Below are 14,409 nucleotides of genomic sequence, written 5' to 3'. Positions count from 1 at the left end.
TAATTGCCAAATTTGGAATTGCCAAAGTTTTTTAAAAGCACAAGGTCACAATCAAATGATCAGGAAGCAATGGTCGTGATGGTAGATGACATTACAAAAGATTATGCGGTGGAAAGAATCTTCATGTACCCAGATTAGAATCCTTCAAACATTCTGTAACCTTGGCAACACTGAAATGGCGTAAAGGGATAAATTAAATATTGTATGTCTTGTAATACGGAGCAGGGCTGGGGGTGGAGGGGAGGGGGAAGGATAAGTTTATTCCCACCACAATTAGGCAAGTGATTGGCACAGTACAACACCACACAACAAACCTCACAAATTTTTACACTTACTGTGATTTGCTTCCCAAAAACTGTATTGTTGTGAAAAGAACTGATTTCTAAGCAGATCTAAGTGGCAACAAATTAATTACCATAATCATTTATATATAGAAAATTCTTGTGTCTAGTTTATGTCTAATATGCTGAAGAAAGCCAATCATTTTCTACTGCTTTTACGACTTTGATTATTAATCCTCTCCTCAAGTAGCTACCAATCTAGACACATACCTCAACAATTAATCTCAGGGTGTACCTATCTAGAACATCTCTTAACAGGGAGTGCCTGAGCAGTGGCCTTAAAGGAACAGTTTACATTAGCACAGCATGTTCTTAGCAGCAATTATTATAACTGTAGTGCAGACCCAGGCTAACTTTGAACAATACCACAGAAGATCATCTAATAATATACAGAATTACTAATGATTTTCTTTTCCCACAGTTTGGATGCCATTAAAAGTTAGGACAGAGAAGTCTCACAATGACTTGTCACCATCTATGATTTGATAAACATGATTTTTAATTATCTCAATAAAATGAAATTGCATTCAACGAAGAATGCAAGCTTGAGTCATGTTAGTCCACTGGTAAGATATTATTGTGGTTCTTTAGCACCTTTATTGGCAGTAAATTGCTAATGGACTACTCCCGCATTGGTTCTAAAAGCTAGTACCTATATACCTTGTGGTTTGACGGCCCAATGAAGGTATCAGAGAAAGCACTGCATTAATTATAGACCGAGGCTACTGTGGTACTTTGAATGTATAATATGGTTATATGATTCCTGGGAGTATATAACATTAGATATAATGCATATTCTGTAGCATATAAGGAAACAACAGATAAACCCTCAGATGTTAGTACCTTGGAACACATCCCTCAGTATTCTGTAAAGTTATGTCAAATTAAATACTGTTGTTATTCCTTTTGCTGGCTGCATGTCATAGCAAGATGAGGAAATAGATACACGCCTAGGGTCTGTGATCACTTCTGCCATTTGAACACCAGTGATACACCAAGATATATTTCACATCAGATTATAATTTATCTATATTTCTTGCCTCCTCTCCTGAAGGCACTGACTGGTGTATGATAACGTGTAAAATGAGCAACCTTCAATATCTGACCCAAATTGCCAATTATCATGAGTGAACCTAAACATCGAATGCTGGAAGCTACTCACCCATGGCTAGCATCACAGTTAAGCAGAATGCTGCCCTCACCTGATGTCCACCCACATACACTTTCCAGCAGAAGTCAAAGGATACCCATCAGGAGTGGGAACCAAGACTGATTTTTTAAAAACTACACTCTAGCCTAGGGATGCTGAAAACTAATTTTCAGAAACCACCACCTTTGCTCCCCCCCACCCCCTGCCCTACCACCTTCCCTCCACTCCCCATACCCTGGCAATGGAGATTGTATCTGGCATTTTCTGTCCTGCACAGCACACTTCTATAATTAGCCATGCATTCAATAACTGAGCCTTTGGGGTGCTCTTGAAAATATGTTAAAGTTAGATTTCATTCAAATATGATATATAAAAAAACTTCATCACAACAGCCAAAGGTCCATGAAATGAGAAGAAAGTGCTGGAAATACTCAGCAGATCCGGCAGCACCTGCAGAGAGAGAAACCTGGGACGTTGGCTCTGTTTCTCTCTCCGCAGGTGCTGCTGGACCTGCTGAGTATTTCCAGCACTTTCTGTTCTCATGTCAGAGTTCCAGCATCCGCAGTATTTTGCTCTTACTTTAGCCAAAGGTTCCTACCTCAATAACAGCCTCACAATTCCCACCTCTGTAATACAAGTCCCATCATGAAGATGAGGAATTTTAATTGCCATTTTCGCTGCTGTATAGATTTACAAAACTCATCATTTCATTAATTTGCAGAAATTTGCAGTTTAATGGGAACAAAGTTACACCTTTGTTTTTTAATTCTGCATCACAGAATGTCCTCCAAAATCAGAATTTTTTTACTCATCAGTGCAAGAAAAACAAAAACCTGCATATTTGAAGACTATCTTTCAGGTCTGTATGTGGGATCACTGCTTAGAGAAAAAAAAATCACCAAATGAATGCATTCTGACTCATGACAGAACACCGATCAGTTTTACTCTGAACATTCATATCCACAAGATCATATATATTTTTTTAGATATTTATACTGGTATTCATAGAATTTTACAGCATAGGTGGAGGCCATTCGATCAATCGTGTCGACGCCAGTCATCAAGTAGCCACCCAGCCTAAACCCACTTTCTACCTCTTGGTCCGTAGCCTCCTAAGTTAAAGCACTTCAAGTGCATATCCAAGTACTTTTTAAATGTTATGAGGGTTTCTGTCTCTATCACCCTAGAGAGTTCTAGATCCCCACCATTCTCTGGATGAAATAATTTCCCCTCTAAACCTTCTACCTCTTACCCTAAATCTATGCCACCTTTTTATGGACCCCTCAAACATAGGGACTAAGGCCTTCCTATCCACTCTATCTGGACCCCTCATAATTTTATACACCTCAGTTAGGTCTTCCCTCAGCCTCCTCTGTTCCAAAGAAAACAACCCGAGCTTATCCAATCTTTCCTCATAACTAAATTCTCCAGTCCAGACAACATTCTCGTAAATCTCCTCTGTATTCTCTCTGGTATAATCACATCCAACCTATAGTGCAGTAACCAGAACTGCACACAGTACTCCAGCTGTGGGTCCAACTAGTGTTTTATACAGTTCCAGCACTACCTCCCAGCTCTTTCATTCTGTACCTCGGCTAATAAAGGCAAGTATCCCATATGCCTTCTTGACCACCTTATCTACCTGTCCAGCCACCTTCCGGGATCTGTGGACATGCATTCCAAGCTCCCTCTATTCCTCTACACTTTTCAGTATCCTACCATTTATTGTATATTCCCTTGCCTTGTCAGCCTTCCCAAAATGCATGGCCTCACACTTCTCCGCATTGAACTCCATTTGCCACTGTTTCACCTACCCACCTGACAAGTCCATTGATATCTTCCTGCTGTCTTCAGCTTTATTCTTCATCATCAATCACATGGCCAATTTTAGATATGTCTGCTAAATTCTTAATCATAGCCCCTACATTCAAGTCCAAATCATTGATATATAACACAAAAAGCAAGGGACCGAGTACTGAGCCCTGCAGAAGCCCACAGGAAATAGCACGCCAGTCACAGAACACCCATCGACCATTACCCTTTGCTTCCTGTCTATGGGCCAATTCTGGATCCAACTTGCCACGTTGCCTTGGATCTCATGGGATTTTACTTTTGTGACCAGATTGTCATGTGGGATGCTATCAAAAGCCTTGCTAAAATCCCTATAGACTACGTAAAATGCATGACCCTCCTTGTTATCTTCTCAAAAAATTCAATCATGTTACTCAGACATGACCTTCCCTGAACAAATCCATGCTCAATGACTTTGATTAAATCATGTCTTTCTAACGAAGATTTAGTCTGTCCCTCTTTTCCGCCACCAGAATAGGTTGACTGGCCTGTAATTACTCACCTATCCCCTTCTCCCTTTTTAAAAAATGGTACAATGTTAACTGTCCTCCAGTCCTCTGACACCATGCCTGTAGCCAGACAGGATTGGAAAATAATGGTCAGAGCCTCCACTATTTCTTCTCTTGCTGCCCTTAACAGCCTAGGATACATTTCATCTGGGCCCAGGGATTTTCCACTTTTTTTATTGGTTCATGGGATGTGAGCATCGCTGGCTAGGCCAACATTTATTGCCCATCCCTAATTGCCCTTGAGAAGGTGTTGGTGAGCTGCCTTCTTGAACCACTGCAGTCCACGTGGGGTAGGTACACCCACAGTGCTGTGAGGAAGGGAGTTCCAGGATTTTGACCCAGTGACAGATGTTAAACCCCTTAAAACTTGCTCTCTCACTATCTTAATTTCATCTAATATTTCACACTCCTCCTCCCTGATTGTAATGCCTATATGGTCCTTCTCTATTGCAAAAACAGATGCAAAGTATTTATTAAGAACCAACCAATGTCCTCTGCCTCCATACACAGGTTACCTTTATGGTCCCAAAATAGTCCCTACTCTTTCTTTAGTTATCCTCTTGCTCTTTATGTATTTATGAAAAATACTAGTTTTGAGTTTTCCTTGATTTTACTTACTAACATTTTCTCATGCTCTCCCTTCGCTTTCTTAATTTACTTTTTAATTTCACCCCTACATTTTTTAGATATTCTGCAGTATTGAGCCCTAGTACCTGTCATAAGCTTTTCTTTTTTCTTTATACTCTCCATTAAACCCCTTGACATCCAGGGGACTCTGTATTTGTTAGTTCCACACTTTTCCTTTAAGCGAACATACTTGATCTGTAACAAAAACAAGAAATGCTGGAATCACTCAGCAGGTCTGGCAGCATCTGTGGAAAGAGAAGCAGAGTTAACATTTCGGGTCAGTGACCCTTCTTCGGAACTTCCGAAGAAGGGTCACTGACCCGAAACGTTAACTCTGCTTCTCTTTCCACAGATGCTGCCAGACCTGCTGAGTGATTCCAGCATTTCTTGTTTTTGTTTCAGATTTCCAGCATCCGCAGTATTTTGCTTTTATACTTGATCTGTAGCCTCACTACCTCTTCCTTGTATGCCACCTGCTGATCGGGCATTGATTTACCTTTAAATCACTGTTTTCCGTCCACTTTAGCTAAATCTCATCTCAGCTTAGTAAAATTAGCTTTTCCCCAGTTGAGAACTTTCACTTCTGGCCTATCTTTGTCCTTTTTTATAACTACCCCAAATCTAACTGAATTGTGATCACTTCCAACAAAGAACTACCCAACTGATACCCTTACCTCCTGCCCAGCTTCATTCCCTAAAACTAAGTCCAGAACCGCCCCTTCTCTTGGGCTTGCTACGTACTGGCTCAAAAAAAAGTTCTCCTGAATGTATTTTAAGAATTCTTCTTCCTCTGTGCCTTTCACACTAATTCTGTCCCAGTTAATATTAGGGTAGTTGAAATCCCCCGCTATCTCTGACCTATTGTTTTTGCACTCTTCAGAGATTTGCCTACATATTTGCTCTTCTGTCTCCCTCTGACTGTTCAGGGGCCTACACTTACATTCCCAATAGTGTGATGGTCCCTTTTTTTGTTCTTCAGTGCAATCCATATGGCCTTATTTGATGATCCTTCTACCACATCATTCCGCCTCACATAATTAACCAATTCTTTAACCAATATTGCGAACCCCCTCCTTTTTTAATCCCCCTCTCTATTTGTCTGAAAACCCTGTATCCAGGAATGTTGAGCTGCCATTCCTGCCCTTAGAGTCAGAGTCATTTACAGCACAGAAGGAGGCCATTCAGCCCATCGAGTCCATACCGACTCTCCACGGAGCTATGCAGTTAGACCCACTCTCCGGCTCAATCCCTGTAGTCCTGCAAGTCTATTTCTATTAGGTGGCTAACCAACTTCCTCTTGAAGTTATTGATGATATCTGCTTCCACCACCCTTGTGGGCAGCGAGTTCCAGGTCATTACCATCTGCTGCTTAAAAAAGTGCTTCCTCATATTCCTCCTGCATCTTTTGCCCAAAACTTTCAATCGGTGTCCCCTAGACCTTTGTTAATGGGAACAGTTTTTCCTTCTTTTAACCATATCTCAGAAATAGCTATCAGATCATACTTCCACATGTTAATTATGGTAGCACTGCCAAACTCCCTTGTTTTCTATTTTCTGGCCTTTGTTTCCTATGCCTTCCAAACACATGCACTAATTTTATGCCTTCCATTTCCAACTTTTCTTCTCTCCCTTCTGAATCTACTCTCAGGTTTCCATTCTCCTGCCAGGCTAGTTTAAACCCTCCCCGACAACACTAGCAAAATCCCCGCGAGAAAATTGATCCTGGCCCTGTCAAGTTGCAACCCGTTCAGCTTGTACAGGTCCTACCGCCCCCAGAAGCAGTCCCAATGCCTCAGGAATCTAAAGCTCTCCCTTCTGCACCATCTCTCCAGCCACGTATTCATCAGCTCTATCTTCCTATTTCTGTACTCACTAGCACATGACATTGGAAGTAATCCAGATATTACTACCTTTGAGGTTCTGCTTTTCAAGTTCTCTCCTAGCTCCCTAAACTCTGCCTTCAGACGATATCCCTCTTTCTGCCTATGTCATTGGTGCCAACATGGACCACGACCTCTGGCTGTTCACCCTTCCGCTCAGAGTGTCCTGCAGCAACTCAGTGACATCTTTGAACTTGGCACCAGGGAGGCAACATACCATCCTGGAATCATGTTTGCAGCCACAGAAGCGCCTGTCTGTTCCCCTCACTATCAAATCCCCTTTAAAGACGTCTGCAAACGCGACATGAAATCCTGTGACATTGATCATAAGTTGTGGGAGTCAGTTGCCAGCGTTCGCCAGAGCTGGCGGGCAGCCATAAAGATGGGGCTAAAGTGTGGCAAGTCGAAAAGACTTAGTAGTTGGCAGGAAAAAAGAGAGGCGCAAGGGGAGAGCCAACTGTGTAACTGCCCCGACAAACAAATTTCTCTGCAGCACCTGTGGAAGAGGCTGTCACTCTAGAATTGGCCTTTATAGCCACTCCAGGCACTGCTTCACAAACCACTGACCACCTCCAGGCGCTTATCCATTGTCTCTCGAGATAAGGAGGCCAAAGAAGAAGATTGCTCTTCCACTGTTCTTCCTCCCCACTGTGTAGCTGACCCACCCATGGTGCTGTGGACTTGACTCTGCCTGCACTCCCCAGAGGAACCATCATTCTCACCAATATTCAGAACTGTTTGGAGAACGAGAGGCACTCATGGGATCCTTGCTCTGCCTGCCTGGTCCTGCTTGTCCTTCTGGCGGTCAGCTATTCCCTCTCTGCTTGCACATTTTTAAGCTGTGAGGTGGCCACCTCCAGTTTCCCTCTGGTAGTTCAACATAGTTATAATGTGGGATTATGAAATCCAAAGGAAGCATTACATGTTCACTCAGTGCACCAGCTTGTCAATTGTACAGTTAGCCTTTGCAGAAAAATAATGAGAACAGCTTCATGCGTAATGTGCAAATGATGACGAAAATAACATTTAGAGATGGGAAGAATAAAGCTTTAGAGTTGCAGTCTGGCAGGTTGCTGAACTTTTTTAAAACTTGTATTTATTTTACTTCATAGAACTGACATCATAGCTAATGACTAAAACCTAAAGAGTAATTCCAATTCAGAAATCGATTCCAAGTTGTCAGCCTGTTAAGAATAGTTATTCCAAATTTATGTGGCAACAGCAAGATGGTATTCAAACAGAGTTTTAAACATAAGCCTGCAGCATTTCCCGCTGAGCTTCTGATGCAATTTTCCTCAAGTAACATGTGTGCCCTAAAATCAAGCCAAGAGAAGCCCCTTGTTTTGTACTTTATGCTGGCAACACTCTGCTTTAAGTTTCTTAACACAGGTAAATAAACTCATAATCCAGATGGTGCAACAGATGTGAGAGCAGCACTGTGAAATCAACAGACAGTGGGCAATGGTTTTCATTTCCCTTTTAAACGCTAACTGATATGTAATTCGGGATCTCCGGTGAAGTTAGCATCTGCTCCCTTTGGCCAGCCAAAGGTTACAGGTGTTCCTGATGTCATTTCACAGTGAGGTGTGGGCCTGGCCTGCAAGAGAGGTGTCCTGGCTCTAATCTATGCCTACCACCTACCAGTTTTATCATGCTGGGCCTCCATTTGCTGTATCTTTTCTGTTAGCTCTTGCTCACGGTGTTGGGATTGAAAGGCCAGGGTCTTGACATCATCACTGTGACTGCGGAGGAAACTGTCCTTTTCCATCCTGAAAGAGGAAATAAGGTCAAAAGTATAGGGCAACAAAAAATTGTTTTTTAAATCAGTAGTGCCTTCAGATGGCAACAATAACGTGCTTTTCCCATGATCACTGTTTAAATATTAGCTACATTTAAATCTGTGAAAACAATTGCGTGATTATAAACACCATCATATGAATTCAATTTATTTCAAAGAGAAAACAGCATGTTCTTACACGAGATGCTTGTATTTTGTGATTAATTTAGGAACTGTGGTTGACACTTAATAAAATCCGATAATGTTTTTATGCGGAAGCTATTAAATGTTGCAGTTAAAATACAAATTGTGTTGGTTACTGAGGACAACTGCAATAACCCATAGCCCTAAGGGTTGACTGTAGAAGTGATTAACAGTGTATTATAAAGTGTCAGGCGTGGCTTAGTAATAGCATTCTCGCCTCTGAGTCAGGAAAGTTGTGGATTCAAATCCCATTCCAAAGCACATATTTTGGGCTAATACTTCACTGTAGTACTGAGGGAGTGCTGCACTGTTGGAGGTGTCTTTTGGATGAGATTTTAAGATGAGGTCTTGTCTGCCCTCTCAGGTAGATGTGAACGATCCCATGGGACTTTTCAAAGAAGAACCTGGGAGTTCTCCCTCGTGGCCTGGCCAGTATTTATTCCTCAACCAACATCACTAAAACAAATTAAATGGTCCTTATTATCGCCTTTGGAAACTTGCTGTGCACAAATCTAGCTGGCATGTTTGAGGCCACTGTGTAACCTAAGAGGCAATTTTGATTTTGTATTGTTAATTTTTCGTCCCTTTTTAGCTCTCTGTGCACTACCATTCCTCAGCTAAGGATAGGCAAGCAACCTACCAGCGTATCTTTTTTAAAAATTCTTTCATAGGTAGTGAGCATCACTGGCAAGGCCAGAATTTGTTGCCCATCCGTAACTGCCCTTGAACACATGGTAGTGAGCTGTCTCTTACAATGACACTTTTAAATTGATCAGTAGTGGGTGCACAAGAGAGCTCTGTGAAGTAACTCATTCTCCACCGTCCCTTTTTCCTAGGGAGGTAGTACCCTTATTCTGCCCAACAGGAATATGCTCAAATTCCTGGCGCACATACACACACTATCACTCAATTTTTCAAACTATGGTACCGAGATCCTCATAATTAGTTTGCTGTTGTCAGATTCCTTTATTTGTTGACTTATTAGTTTTGTATCTCTGTTGTATATTATTTTTTTTTAAATAGGTTTGCTGCAGTGCTAACATTATTTCCTATTGGTTACATACACTGGTTTTCAGAAGTTAGGACAGAGAGATGCTGTGAGTATGTCAGCATTTGCAGTTGATTTCCAACAGTTTGTCAATATTTGCAAGGGGGTTCTCCATACAGACCTGACTACCAATGGCAACTGACAGTAGGACGTGCACTACAATGGCGATTATTCCTAAACATTTCAGCTTCTTTTCACATCCCCAACCCCCTCCCAGCAACCAAACAAGAATAGACACTAGTAAACCAAATTTCTAATACAAAAAAATAAGCTTTTTAAAGTATACAACGATATCTATAAAACACTACAAAACAATATATTTTAGAAATCAGATATTGCACAGAAAGTCATCAAATATGGCATGTATCTTACTTTGTCACTTCTGTTAAATAGGTCTTCTTTGCAAGTGGAGTGCAAAACAACATCCTATCCAGTACATTATCCTATCCTACGCATTAATGAACAAAAATCCAAATGACAGCAGGCAGAACTTGCTACAGCACTGAATAGTTCAAAGACCTAATTTAAACAATTTTAGTTTTGTTAATTTGTCTGCATTTTGTGTATTGCACATAACACATTAATCATCTGCTTCTTATGCAGAAACAACATTAATCAAACTAAACCTTACTATATGTTTCTGTTATACTAAGCACTCAAACCTCCTCCCCCACGGGTGGCTTTGATTGTTGTGTTATTTACCCTCCTCTGTGCATATATTTAGCCATCTATCCCATAGCCTTTCCTTCTTTCCCTTCCTCTAACTAAACTGGCTCTGGCTCCCTCCATCTGGTTCCCCTTCCGTCAGCAGTCCCGCACCTGTTCACACCTCCTCTCCTGTTGGATTCCACTAAAGATTTCCTCCTCTGCCAGGGCTATTCTGGCACACAGAATCTTTTTGTCATTCAATCCATCTGTCAGAAGTGAACTTTGTTTACCACAAGCTACTTCTTGCTTCTTGAAGTAATACAGCTCCTCAAGGTCACTGGAAAATGCACTGTCTTTAGTCTATCTACATTCACCACTGGTAGCTAAATAGAACAAAGTAGAACAAAATAAAGGTAGACATATTTGCAAAATTAACTCAGTAACATTAATCCTTTGAAGCTTAAGTATTAGGTAGACAGAAAACAGATAATTTCTTAGATTATCCAAAGCAAACATTTTCTTTATTTTTAACAAGCCGAACAATGTTGATTTTGCTGTTATAAAATTACAGATGAATGCTGTGTGATACAAAGGTAATTCAGCACTCAAAATATTCCGTAGATTATTGGAAACAAATTTTATCTTGCAATACAGTATGTCAACAACGCATGATAACTTTACCATGTACTGATTGTATCTTATTCAGAGCTGTCATTTACAAGGAATGGCTTTAGGCAACAATTAAGCCATCTGACAGATATAGACTTTACAGACCAGAAATGTAAAGATGCATAAAGGTTGCTGTGTGTTGAACATCTGCAGTACAAGTTTGATGTGCAATTTGCGCAGAACATAACCCCATGGCTCTTGGCGTGATCTGTTATTTATATGAGTTATCATGACTGCCGAGCACAAGAGTGAAGTAGTTATGAGTGTGTTACAGTAGTCTGGTTTACCAGCTGGATATCATATTTACATCATTCTGTTTAGATCACGTTTTACTTAATTTCATTTTTCAGAACAACATTTTAGGATTGTCAATTTTAAGTTCAATTGGGTTTTGCAAGTTCTGAAGAAAATCGGCTTGCAAGACAAGTTAGTTGATACAGAACCTGTTTAAATGATTCAACTGCTGCAGTGCATGGACTCAAGAACTGCTTCAATTTTTTAAAATTGATGTATGGATGCTTTAAAAATTAGACTGATAAGTGGGTCTGCACTGGAACCTGCAATTGTACGTTGCTGTTGTGGTCCTGCAATGGGAGTAGGATGTCATCATGAATGCTAGCTTTGTGTTACAGGCAGGGTAATGACACTGAATATATTGCATGGTGCAAAGGAACACTTTTCACTTTGGTCAGCGTTTGAGCTATCATGAAGCAAATCTTTGGTCAGTTTACATGTCAGCATCAAACAATTCCATGTCAGATGTAGCATGACCAGATATGAAATAAAAGTCCCTCACTTTGGCTAACATTATGCCTAAACATGAACTTTAGCAGAGTATTCCCAACTACATCAATGAAAATTTTTCCATTTCTCACATCAACTGTCCTCTCTCAGCAACATTACAAATTTGTGCAGAACTGTGGGCTGTTTTATGCTGTGAGATGACACACATGGGGAACAAGGTTAAGGCAGCCCTGTTAAATTTCACAGAGTACATACTATCACAGGAAAGAGAATAGCATCTCAGCGGTTGAGACTTGATTCAAACCTAGGCTTCGGAGATGAAAGAATGATGTGATAACCCATTGCAACACCTCCAGAAGAATGCTTTTCAATTATTCTTTAAGTGTAAAGTGATTACTATTGTTCTGACGCTGCTGTGGGAAGAATGCATTTGACAGGACGTAGATGCAGGTTTTTTTTGGATTTCTTTTTGATGAACTAGATCTGTCTGTGAGTTATCATGAACCAGTTTTTTTCTGCATCATTCTGTTACAATTTTACAAACAGGATTAACAATTGTTCGTGGTGGTTGTAGGAGCATGTTGGCTTGCTGTTTTATTCAGACTGATCTGTCAGACCCCACATTGCAAATTCATGGCTTATCAATTAAGAGAATTTTAGAAAGCAACTTGGTGACATTATCTATAAATGGAGAAAGAATGCATTGATCTATCTTGTTCTAGTAAAAACAGCATCAAGCTTAGCATTTGATCTTGTCCAAAGCAAGAGCAGTTTTCACTAACCATTTGATTGAAGAATTTCTTTTGCAGCATGTAGCAGAATAAATATCCCTTTTGTTTTACTTTTAAGAAGAATATTCTGTAAAATGGTAATACTAGACATTTTACATTGAAAAATGAATAAAAATGTTTTCAACATTTATTTATATTCTTAGCTCTTTTATAATTAATAAGGGTTGGTTAATGCCGGTTTAATACATCCAAACTTAATTTTGCCTTCAGGGTAAAGAATCAGATTCTTCATTAACTCACACAGCAATAGATAATATCTCTCCACACCCTTCCCCCACTTCCACCCCACCCACCCCCTGCACACACACACCCCTAACTATATCTTTCCTAGCTTATTTACAGCAAAGATAGGTCAAAATCAACACATTTTGCTTCCTTCTTACCTTTCCCCATTTACATATTTTAAATATTTAGAATACAATATTCTTCTTCATTACCCATCTCATCTTTGGAAAATTAATTAAAAATAAGAAAGAGTTTTGCCACAGAAACATGTTGCTACAAATGTGTGAATACTCAAAGGGTTAGCTCTGTAATTAACGGTTACTGGTGATTTTAAAAGTTTCATGTGGGAATAACTGAACAGTGGGTCACTGATGAGGCATTTTCTGTATGCAGTTTGGACTGGAAATAAAGATCAGTAAAGACAATGCAAGGTCTCACCCAAGGCCACTAGGAGCACCACTGTAAACATCACAGCACTTCACAGTCACCCAGCAGATCCCATCTCTGTGGTCAGTCCTCCCAGCTGCCCTATCTGTTACTGTCTGATTAGTTCTGCTAAGCAGCCCCTCCCCTGCCATCTTTGCCTGCCATCTGTTATAGACAACATGGCTATTGCCCAGCAATGCATGCTGCCCTCCTACCTGGCATCCAGCTACTTGCCTTACCCTAAAGAGCTAACACAGGTTCTTGCTGCTGGCACAAACAGGATTTCATTACTACTACTTTGACAAGTGCAGGGTTGTTTGTAATTTCTCTTTTATCCCCGTTCTGATTGTACAACCACCTCCCACTGACTATGTTTGCTGCAGTTTTGTTGCACACAGATTTTACTCTCCACATTAATCTCCCTCTGGCATATTACTGCATCTGTTCACTTTTTTTTTATTAATTTTCAAATTCCCACCCTTTTTCAGCAAAGGAGATACACTTCATTCCGTTTCCATGTTCAAATGATTGCAATTCATAAATTATTACCTAATCCACAGAATTAAATAAAAAAAGTCACATCAATTTATTGAATGAAATAACTATAGTTTTTTTAAAAAGGCATTGCCTTCTACTAGATTCGAACACATCATAATCAAACCTATGCACTAATCTGTTGTGTATATTGCAATCAAAGAAATGTTTGTTATTTCAGTTAAAAAGCATGCCAATGATGCTAGCATATCTTTGTTCCAGGCCCACAGAATATTTCTGTGCCTTTTAAGTATACATTTAAATAAAATACAGGAAATATTTGATAAAAAAAATTGAAATTGGAAAATGTTTTACTTGATTGATATTTCACTACATTAATCTACACCCCAAGTAAATTAACAAAAGAAATTACCAAATAGAATATTAAAATTATTTAAGTGATATAAATCTGCACATTTTCAAAACTGAGTAATTTTTTTTTAATAGAGCACTCTGAGTTACACACTTTTCTAATTTTACTGTCCTTCAGATTCATAGCTGCTATCTGATTCAGCTAGGATAGTGAGTTCATTACACAGATGTGTCTACCAATTTTTTTTAAGTAACATTTTACATGGTTAATTCTACAGACTTCCCAGATGCAGCAGGGAACATTTGTAACTATTTTCCCTTCTTTTTTTGTCTGTAACTTACAACCTAACAAAATGGCAGGAGCACTCCATTTTGAGACTTAAAACTTCACTGTCTTTTAGAAAAGGCAAAAGAAAAATATTATCTCAAAGCATTAGTAATAATGATCACACAATGTGCTCAAGTACCTAATGAGCAACTTAATGAACAAAAATTATGCAAGGTTAAATAATCCTGTAGAGTGCTTAACATTTGTATGAAATGGCTGAGTGGCAATTTTGCAAAGATTGCTTTTTTCTCATAAGGCCGTGCGAATGGTTCTGAATTGTACAATGCAAGAAAAACGGGATCTTTTGGGGCAGAGGGAGGACTCAAAGCTCATCTTCGGCTTCTT

The 14,409-nt window shown here is 39.8% G+C and overlaps 1 protein-coding gene across 12 annotated transcripts in view; it reads right to left on the bottom strand.

Annotated features, from left to right (window-relative positions):
* sdccag8 (SHH signaling and ciliogenesis regulator sdccag8) overlaps positions 1–14,409 on the bottom strand; it is a 402,434-nt gene that overhangs the window by 158,641 nt on the left and 229,384 nt on the right. For all 12 annotated transcript variants that reach the window (XR_010976277.1, XR_010976278.1, XR_010976282.1 and 9 more), the window contains one exon: positions 8,000–8,127. Coding sequence is in view for 6 of the 12 variants with exons in the window: in XM_068045388.1 (XP_067901489.1) it covers positions 8,000–8,127 (128 nt within the window). In the remaining 6 variants the exon portion in view is untranslated. The remainder of the gene's footprint in view (positions 1–7,999; positions 8,128–14,409) is intronic.

Source organism: Heterodontus francisci, chromosome 13 (genome assembly GCF_036365525.1).
Source record: "Heterodontus francisci isolate sHetFra1 chromosome 13, sHetFra1.hap1, whole genome shotgun sequence".
Lineage (NCBI taxonomy): Eukaryota > Metazoa > Chordata > Chondrichthyes > Heterodontiformes > Heterodontidae > Heterodontus > Heterodontus francisci.
Note: the sequence above shows the minus strand (reverse complement) of the source record. Positions and strands in the feature narration are given on the sequence as shown.